We start from the raw sequence: 10534 nt of genomic DNA, 5'->3' as shown, positions 1-10534 counted from the left end.
TCCTGTAATCTTATATAGATGTGTAAATGAGGGCTGAAGGACGGAGGGATCGAGAGACAGGGACACCGAGGACACAGTGAAACTTGTTACATATCTTTATTGTTGGGTTTTTGTTTTTTGTTTTGACAGGGTCTTACCACATAGCCTTTGCTGACTTAGAATTCTCCATGTAGACCAGACTGACCTCCAATTCAGAGGTCCACTTGCCTCTCTGCCTCTCAGTTGCTGGGGTTAAAAGCATGTGCCAGTATGCCCAGCTGCTAGCTCGTTTTAACTTGGCTAGGCAGTGAACTAGATGCCTGTGTCAGGAACAACCAGGTCTATCAGTCATTTTTTTTTTCCAGAAAAGAAATATCTAGATGAGGTGAAGGAGATATTCCACCCTCATTGATGAACTTAGAGCTGGAGTTGAGTTGCTGGCTGTTGGCTGTGAGACACTGGTCTTGGCTTGGTGCCGGCCTGCATGTGTGTCTGAGTACCACATGTGTGCCTGGTACCCATAGAAGCCAGAAGATCCCCTGGAACTGAAGTGAGAGATCCATGCTGTATCAGGGACCCCTGAGTGACTGTGTTGCTCTCTGCCTTATTAGAGAGCCACTTCCTGTTGTTTTTGCTTCTAGTAAATAAGAAATTCAAGCCAATGGGCTTCCTTCCTGCCCCCAACAACTGATAGGTACTTAGGGCATTGAATTTTGAGATCCTTTAACAAACAATATTCTTTTATAACTTCAAATAATATAATATCAGTTTCTTCATTAAATAGGACTGAGGAGCTGAAGAGATTACTCAGGAGTTAAGAGCACTTGCTTTTCTTGAGTAGGACCCAGGTTTGCTTCCTAGACCCCACATGGTAGCTGTAACTCTAATTCCAGGGGTCTCATGCCCTCTTCTTGCCTCTGTGGGTATCAGGCACGCATATGGTGCACATACATACATACATGTATGCAAATACTCATAATCTTTTTTTTTTTTTGGTTTTTCGAGACAGGATTTCTCTGTATAGCCCTGGCTGTCCTGGAACTCACTCTGTAGACCAGGCTGGCCTCGAGCTCAGAAATCCGCCTGCCTCTCCCTCCCAAGTGCTGGGATTAAAGGCGTGCGCCACCACTGCCCGGCAAAACTCATAATCTTAAAAAGACTTGTTTAGTACCTTTTTATTGACTATATCATAGTTTATCTGTTAGAGGTATCAGAGATGCCAAGTTAGTTCAGAATAATCTTCTAAGAGTACCAGAGAGATGGCTCAAGGGTTAAGAGCACTGACTGCTCTCTCAGAGGACCTGAGTTAAATTCCCAGCATCTATGTGGTGGCTGACAACAGTCTGTTATTCCAGTTCCACGATATCCGATGCTGCCTTCTGGCTTCTATGGGTACCAAGGCACACATGTGGTACTCAGACACATATGTAGGCAAAACATGCTACACATAAAATTATCACTAAGAGCTTAAATTAATTTTCAAAAAGGAAAGTGAGTTTGGGAAGAAGAAACACAAGAGGGACAGAGAGAAGAGAGAAAAATAAAGAAGTGTCCTTTAAAATATCTCATGTGTGTAAGTGTTTGCCTGCACGTATGTCTGTGCACCATGTGCATGCCCTGTGCCCACGGAAGCCAGAAGAATTCATTGGATTCTCTAGGACTAGAGTAACAGATGGTTGTGAGCTATCATGTGTGTGTTGGGAATCAAACCCAGGTCCCCTGAAAGAGCTGCAAGTCCTGTTAACTGCTGAGCCATCTCTGTAGTCCCAGAAGAAAGTATTCTTTACCTGTAAAAATCACAACATCCATAAATTAGCATTTTCAAACTTTGACTAGGAAAGGGTTAAAAACGAAATGGAATTACCTCATCAGCACACACCAGAAACAAAGCAATGGAGTGGAATCTATGAACAATTAGAGCAAATCTAAACCAGCAGGCCCAGATGGTAGTTAACTTGGATAAGCTAAGAAATTACCTAATGAATATATTAAACTAATTATGTTCTTCCAAAAATTATGAACTGTTAATTTGGGAAGTATGAAAAACAGAAACAAAAGCATCATTTTCCTACTAAATGTCATACAGGTGTGGGGAATTGTTTTCCAATATAGATTATGTATAGATAAGGTATATAATTTAACAACAGGGAAAAAAAGACAATGTTGATCGAGGGAAGCACGGAAATGCTCGGCAGGCAGGGTGGCGATGGCGTCATGCAGCATTTGCCTCGGAGGGGCTGTGCAGTATCTCAGGAAACACTCCAGTGGATTAGCTGGTCACTCTAATTCCCGACTATAGTGTCATGGTGTAGCAATAAGACAATCAAACCAGAACAAAGCCTGCTCAGAGCTGTGGTCTGGGAGTCCGCCCTCACTGCCTGTGGGTTTCGGGAACTCTAAGGCAGGCAAGGGAGAGGAACACTGTAGGGACAGTCAGAGAAAGGACTCCATCTTGGTCTCTGCAGAGGCTGTGGCTCAGGAAGAAAAGTGTGGGTTAACTAGCCTGCAGTGCACACCCTCGGGGCTGGTTTAGGGAGCACAGCCACTGAAGAGTTCTGAGTTAGAACTAGGGCATTAGGAGGGGTACGCTGTCTCTGAAAGTCAAGAAAGCCTAGTCGCCGAGGAGATAAACCTAAAGACCACAGAGAGGTAGCACCCAAGAAGTCCATTATAATGAAAATGTCAGACAATACTTCTAAAAAATTCAAGTGAGAAGTGTTGGCCTAGTATTAAACTGGTATAGACAATTTGGGAGACGGTCCGTTATTCCTTAAAACATTTCAGCATAGAGTTGCCAGTTGACACACCACTTCTGTTAAGAGAAATGAAAACATCAGCACACAGCCATGTACACAAACAATCATGGCACTAGTCGCTCTTAATGGTTACACCTGGAAAGCCAAATGTCCATTGATTAATGAATAGGTTGAAAATGCTGTAACCATATAACAGAATACTGCTTATTCATAAAAAAGTATGGAGACATACTTTAAACATTGTGCCATTTCCTTGAGATATTGGAAATGTCCTAACTGTGCTGATTGTACATTTCTGAAATACTAAAAACCAGTGCATTCTACACTTGACATGAGTCTGACCGGATGGCATATGACTTATGTATCATTAAAGTTACAAAAAAACTCCAAAAAATTTGAAGTTTACAGTCTAGGCCTTTGAGTTCAAGTTACTGTCTTTGTGATCCCAAAGTTGTTTTTAACCTTGGGAGATTTTTTTGGAAAAAGGGCATAGAATAGTGTCCTCTGTCCTAGTCGAGTTTACAACTGCTCTGATGAAACACCATGACCAGCAAGGTGGGGAGGGGTTTATTTGGCTCACACTTCAGCATCTCTTATCATTGGGCAGTCAGGACAGGGCCCTGGAGGAGGAGCTGATGCGGGCCATAGAGTTTGCTGCTTACTGGCTTGTTCAGCCTGTTTTCTCATACAACCCAGGACCACCAGCCCAGGGGTGGCCCCACCCACAATGGGCTAGGCCCTTCCACATCAATCGGTAATTAAGAAAATGCCCTACAGGCTTGCCTGCAGTCTGATGCTCTGAAGGCATTTTCTCAATTGAGGCTGTCTCCTTTCTAATGCTTTCAGCTTGTGTCAAGTTGACATAAAACTAGCCAGCACCCCATCTAAAGGCAAAGGCTTTGGAATGTTAAAAATGTATTAATAGCTGTCTGTGCAACTTTTTTTTTTTAAAAAAAAAAACCCTCTCTATATCTGTTTTCTAAACAATAAACCCAGAACAATGCTGTCCTATTCAAGTTCTCATTCAGGGCCTGGGAAGAGGGGGCAAAATGTGAGACACCATCCATGCTAAACATATTATCGATGTGGCTGTCTCGCCAGAATGAGCCAGTGTGAGCAGAGCACAGGCAGGTGACTGAAATGCAGAGCTCCTGAAGTTCAGCAGGCAGCCACTTCAGGTCAGCTCTTGGTTGTGGGCGGTGCAGAGAAAAAGGCTGACATCGGATGCAGCCTCCAGTCCAGTCCAGTCTGTGCAGCTTACTGCACAGAACCTGCATTTCTGACTCAGTCACTGTAATATTACTGTAGCTTTAAGATATGGGTCTGCAAGAACAAGAGGAGAAGCCAATGACTGATAGGAATCCATTCGAACATACCCATGGGAGGAAATGCTCCTGGTAAAGAAGGCTGTTAGAGTTTCTCTGGTGGCAGAAAAACAATTGTGTACTGACTCTCAAGCTGACATTCTCAAGTCCTGTGTCAACTGCAAACTGGAAACCTTGGTTTAGGGACTTCCTTGACAGTGGCACAGCCTTCCTGTCTCTGCTGATGACAATATCCTTCTGTGTGTTCAGACAAGAATCTTCAAGAATCGTTCCCAAATACCTGCTTCTCCCCACAGCCGCCTGTTCTTTAACGTTTATCTATGTGTATGTGCCTGAGCACGTACACTACATCCATGCAGCAAGAGGTGGTGGGGTCTCTGGAGCTGGAGTTCCGAGCCACCGTGCAGGTTCTGGACTTGGATGCTGTCCAGCCATTGCTCCACCCCCGCCCTCAGCTCTCCTAAGTACAGCCATGCTGCCTGACGCCATCAGCTAGTACCCGCCTGGACCCGAGCAGTCTGTATTCTCTGCACAGCAGACAAAGTGGCTCTTTGATCAAAGAAGGTTTTGAAGGTTAAAGGATAAAGTCGAGTCTCTGCTGGATCCACAAAGACTTTGGGGAACCCCCACCCCATCTCCCATCACCTCTTTGCTCCCTTCCACTGCTCTCTCTGGGTTTCATTTGGCTTTTGGATTTTGTCTGGCAAGGGCAGTGTTTCACTTACGTCTTTTTCCGGTGTCAGACTGAAATAGCATTAGATACAACCAGGGAGCAGGTGTCTGCTCTCTTGGAACACAAGCACCCACTGTCTTAAGGGCACACAAATACCTGCCCACACCGAGGAGGAGGCAAATGTGGAGCCACGGGCGGTTTTTAAGTGGGTCAGATTTGCATTTAGATAGCTGGTTTTGCTTTCAGCCTGGATAATGGATTTAAGGAGAACTCCTGGCTGGAAGCAAAGACAGACAGTTGGGAAACTTTTACAACTGACCAGCTGGGAGCCAGCACTGTGTGTGGCTGCTAGTGGGATCCGAGGGCAGAGTCCAACACAGAAATATCAGTGTTTGCCTGAAGGTGGGGTTTGGAGGGGAAACTTTTGGCTTGAGTTACTTGGAAGATGTATCATTTAATGGTCATAAGATTTATGCCCCAGGATGAAAGTGAATTTGGTTTTTAGTTGAGACAGTTTCTCATGTAGCCCAGGCTGGCCTTGAACTCCTGTCATCCTGCCTTGCCCCAACCCTGGCCAGAAGATGAAGAGCAAAGGTCTGGTTTGGGAACGGGTATGACTTGGGTGTGGAGCGATAGGCTGGGGTGGGGGTATATTTCCTATTAGACATTAGCATTGGAAGTACTGCTGGGTAAGGGGAAGCAGTTAGCCCTGGGGCTTATTTGGCACCACTGGAGAAATTCAGAACTATAGATATGGATATTATATGTTTTATAAAAGTTTTAGTATTTCGAATGATTATTAGTTTAATTTTTCATCTTTTCTATATAAATAAATTCTGTTTTTGTGGTTTTGCTTTACTGTAGCTCAGGCTGGCCTATGTAGCTGAGGACATAGCTGTAACTCTATTCTGCCTCCTTTTGTTAACTGATGGGATTACAGATGTGTGTCACCCACGCAGGGCTGTTTTCCTAACTCTTTCTCTGAACACGCATTATCAGGTAACCGTAATCTGTGGTCCCCAGTTTGGGCAACTTTTAGTGGTCAGAGTTCATGAAAACGCTATTCCCTCTTGCCACAGGCGTCTGACCAGAACTAAGGAAACTGGGGTCTGGCTCTGAGGTCCTTCCCCGTGGGAGGGTCTGCTTCCCACCCCAGCCCCCACCCCCACCGGCGGCCCTTCCCCAACCGGAGCCGTGCGATCTCCACAGTAACGGCCGCTCCCCAGCCGCCACCCCTGGCCCAAGCGCCTCTGCTTTGTCCAGCTCTATGGCAACAGCGGGCAGCGCAGAGCCGGCAGCCCCAGGCCGCGCGCCGCAGAGCGGCGGTCGCTCCCCAGACAGCGGGGCCGGGCAGCTGGGCCCCCCGACAGGATGCCGGAGAAGCGGCTCTCGGCGGGTAGGTGGGCCCCGGCGCCCCGCCGCAGCGCCCGGCACCCGGACCGTGCTCGACCCCGGCCCCGCGGCCCCGCTCTGCTTGCCTTTTCTAGGAACCACCAGGGCGGCCCTAGTACCGTGCTAAGCTCTCCTTTTGCAACTGGGGGCCTTAGGTTAGCTCTGGGGTCACAGTGGGTCCCAAGCCAGAGTCCAGAGCTCTTTCCTCCCCGCCTCCACCTTGAATCCTACCTTAAAATCTAACCCATGTGCGGATAATGAACTTTTACTGAGCTCACCCGGGATTTATAACAGTAGGGCCGGGGCTGTCTCAGATGATTTCAGTTAAAGAAAGATCTGAGTGTGAAAAGGTAACGTTTTTTTTTTGTCTCCTTTCAGAGCCGCCAGAAGTTACAGAAGAAGAGTTTGTAAGTACAATTTAGAAGGGCTACTTGGTGTTTCCCCCTTGGCTTTTGTTTTAATAGAAAAGGTTAGATTCCAGAAGAAGTTGTGTGTCTTTCCTTTTGCCATTCCAGCTAACACAGTGGCAAGACAGCGGACAGGTCCGTTTTACATTCTCTTCGGGACAAAGCTGTCTCCTGTAAAAGAACTCATGTAATTTCCTCATACAATTGCTGTCCGTACGGGGCAGGCCGGCTGTCTCCGTGGCTTTGTTGTGATGTGCTGGCGGTTCCTGGTTGCAGTAAACATTAGTAGATGACATTGAAGAACTCGGGCTGAGAAGTAACGTTGCTCATTGTTATAATCCCAGCGTTAGAGATGGGGCAGAAGGATTGGGCGTTCAAGGTCATTCTTTGTGTCATAGCAAATTCAAGGCTACATGAGATCCTGTCTTAAAAAAAATACTCACCCTCTCCCCCCATGGTAGCACTCAGGACTTTCAACTTAGCACTAGGGAGGCAGAGGCAGGAGGATTTTTGTGAGTTTGAGGCCAGCCTGGTCTACAGAGCAAGTTCCAGGACAGCTAGGGCTACATAGAAAGACCCTGTCTCAAAACCAACAACCACCACGACCACCACCCAATCAATCAATCAATAAATAATAAAAAGAACAAAACCAAAATCCCCCAAACTAATCAACCAAACAACCAAAACAAGCAAACAAGCAAAAACAACAACAGGAACCAGCAATCCATTTGTAACTGTTTAAATTGTTTTCATACATTGTTGTCAGGTCAGAATTTTGAAGAAACTGAGCATACTAAGTGTTTGCCAAATCCACTTATCACTTGGGAGAGTGCTGTCTTTACAGAAAACTCCGTGAAGCTGATTGCATACAGGAGGGGCTTGCCCCAGGGTGCAGACTGATGCAGACCTGCAGACCGACTCTTGTTCCTGCCAGGGTCCAAGGCTAGAGCTCAAACCACTTCCGGTGTTTACCAATGCAGATGCTGCAGCGCTTGCTTCTCTTGTTGGATGATTATCCTATTTACTTTTGGCTTTTCATTCAACAAACATGAGTGGTTGTGTATTCAAAGTATTGTCCTAAACACCGGGGCTAAGTCTCAACATTAACAGTCCAGCAGGGGCTAATAGGAGAGAGGGCGAGTCAGCAGATGCTGGAAGAAGGAGGAGAAAAGAGAAACTCCAGGCTTCTGTGTACACCAACATACAGGTACACACAGCACATCAGAAGTGCTCCCTCATATCGCCAGAGCCCCAATTAGTGGGAAATTGACGTTATTCCAGTACTGAGGCTCAAGTGCTTCCTGCAGCAGGGCTTCTGGGCCAGCTCCTCCTTTCCAGTACAGTCCAGCCTGGGCATCTTAAGAGCACTTAGCAGCACACCACTTAACATTTGAGTGATTGTGCTTGAAGACTCTTAACTTGTCCTGCCTCCCTGCGCACCCACTCGCTGTGCTCCAGGCCTTGATCCCAGTCTTCTTTCCCTTCCTTTCCAGCTTCTCTCTTCCCACTCTTATGATCTATTGACCTTTGGGACTCCGCTCTCCAGAAGTTTGTGGGCGAACTCCTGTTTGCCCTGTAGCTTTACCCTCCTCTGCCTCTTGAGAATTCCTAGTATGCCACCCCACATCTGCTCAGGGGACCCTGCATAGCCTGTGCTGGCCAGGATAACATCCAACTCGACATCCAGCTGCTTCTGACATCTGGTGAGCTATCAGGTATCCAGGAGTCACCTCTTCAGAACCCTTTCCTGTGCTCTCCAGCCACCGATTCTGCTTTTCCATTGCTTTCTTGTGTTTTGGTGAGTGGTACACTCCTGTTCAGTCGTTCATGCTGCCTGCCTTTCTCCCTCGATGTTCTACCTCAGCCTCCCTCCTCAACCATGTCTGTGTCTGCATCCTCAGACCTGCTGTTCCATCTCCATCTTCATCCTCAGGCACAGAGTTCGGCTGTAGTCTTAACTGATACCAATTCAACATTTCTTCTCTCAACTGTAGCTCCTCTTTGTCTAAAGCACCAGATGCAAACTTGTGTGCATCAGCTGTCCTGGACTGCATCTCTCCTGCCTTGGCTGTCATATTGCTGTTAACTCTTTCCAAAATCACCGTCTTAGTAGGAAACTTGATGCATAGCTAGTATTGCCAGATTCTGGCCCCAGACAGATGTGTAACCCTAGGACAGCCCTCTGAGGTCGCAGCTATTTCCCACATTTCATAGATGAGGAGACCAAAGTTCACAGAAGTAAGCTACGACTAACTAAGGCCACTTATCTAGTGGCCCATGGAGCCCTTCAAACGCTCAGTCTTCCTTAATCTGTGCCCAACCCTGTTCTCTAGGATACATATTCACCCACCCTGCTTTGAGCTGGCAAAGCTCTTCTACATGTGCTGCTCTGGCCAGGCTGCCCTGTTTGCCTCCCGCCCCCTTTGCTGTCACTTGTGACTGGGTTACCCTTCCTCATCCACTTCACATTCCTTCTGGCCAGCTCATCTCCACAGAGACCTTCCCAAACCCAACATCACGCAGACTGCCTTGGCACTGGGCGGCTTCCCATGGAGACCAGTGTGTGACCAGACCCTCAAATTCACATGCTCAACCAATTCACAGCGTTAGCTGTCTCCTTAAATAATTAACCTTCTTCAAACATATGCTTGGCTTTAGTTCTAATCACTAAACGGCATATTCTTAGAAAAAGATCCTAGCCAGTCTACTATGCAGAGTAAAGCCTGGCTTTCCTGCCTCTCCTGCAGGTGAGTGCTGTCATGTGACTGGGTTCTGGGTGAGAGGCTCTGAGTAGGAACGCTGGGCCCTACTTCTGGAAAGCTGATGTTTCCAGGGGTCCGGTAGCTGGCCCTTCATCACAAGCTTGTTATTGGTTGAGCCACACTAGCAGCTGGGTTAGTGAGATCCTAAAGTTTGTGTAAGTACAAAAGGGAAGAGTCATCGGTGTTCTTCCTCTTGCTGGAACAATGATGGGGTGCTGGAGCAGAAGCAGCTACCTTGGATCCTGAGGAGGCACCTTGAGGATAACAGAGTCATGATCAAAGGGAACCATGGCGGCTGTCCAGAAGCTGCTGGGGATTACACAGACAAAAACTTCCTATTTCATTTAAGAAGTGATGTTTCGGTGTTTCTATGTTTATAATCATTTTCTTCATATTTTCTCAACCAGTAATCTAAAACTACACTGTTATTATGGATGTTGCAAAGGATCGTAACATTCACACAGGGGCTTCATTTTCAAAGCATAGAACTCGTTGGAATCAACCACGTGTCTGCCAGGGACATTGTGTTTGTGTAAGTGTCTGCTTTTAGGCTAGAGGCTTGTTTTGGGGGCAGGGTCTTGCTATGTGGGCCTGGCTAGCTTAGAACTCTATGGAGACTATCCTTTTCTTGGCATGGTCTATAGTAGGCTGATCCTCCTGCCTCTGCCTCCCACATGCTAGGTTATAGGCCTGAGTCATTATGCCCAGTTATTGAAACATTTTATGTATAAATTTTGAAGTTTCTTAAAAAAAATTGTAGGCCAGAAATGTCTTGAGCTTCTTGCCCCAGCTTCTGCCTGCCTTGTGCTGAGACTATGGTACAGGCATGTGCTACCGTACCTGGCTTAGCATCTTTATTGTGTTTGGTTGAGCTTTGGTACAAAAAGTCAATATATTTTTATATTCTTTGAGGAGTATACCTTTATTTATGTAAATGATTGAGATGTGTTCAGATTGTCTTATGACACATTGGGATTTACTACAAGCAATTACACATGAGTCAAGTTATGAAAGTGACTCCTATTATTTTTAACAGTAAGACAGAGTACATTAAGAATTTAAGTACCCGAGTTTTAAATCCTGATTGCTGTCTTCTTGTGTACCTTAAAAGTAGTTAGTTTGTAATAGGAAAACCCAATCTCAACAATATGGTGACCAAAATGAGACCTGCATAATGACAACACCGACTGACACGACTGACTCGCCAACGAGTCACTGACAGCGCAAGAACGTCACCCAA

The 10534-nt window shown here is 46.3% G+C and overlaps 1 protein-coding gene across 1 annotated transcript in view; it reads left to right on the top strand.

The window, feature by feature from the left end:
- Positions 1 to 6064: 6064 nt before the first annotated feature.
- Positions 6065 to 10534, top strand: part of Rgs22 (regulator of G protein signaling 22) — a 114481-nt gene continuing 110011 nt past the window's right edge. The window contains exons 1-2 of the mRNA XM_028766655.1: positions 6065 to 6129; positions 6504 to 6532. Of these exons, the coding sequence (XP_028622488.1) occupies positions 6105 to 6129; positions 6504 to 6532 (54 nt within the window). The 5' untranslated portion in view covers positions 6065 to 6104. The remainder of the gene's footprint in view (positions 6130 to 6503; positions 6533 to 10534) is intronic.

This window comes from Grammomys surdaster, unplaced genomic scaffold (assembly GCF_004785775.1).
Source record: "Grammomys surdaster isolate TR1022 unplaced genomic scaffold, NIH_TR_1.0 63, whole genome shotgun sequence".
NCBI classification, from domain to species: domain Eukaryota; kingdom Metazoa; phylum Chordata; class Mammalia; order Rodentia; family Muridae; genus Grammomys; species Grammomys surdaster.
Note: the sequence above shows the minus strand (reverse complement) of the source record. Positions and strands in the feature narration are given on the sequence as shown.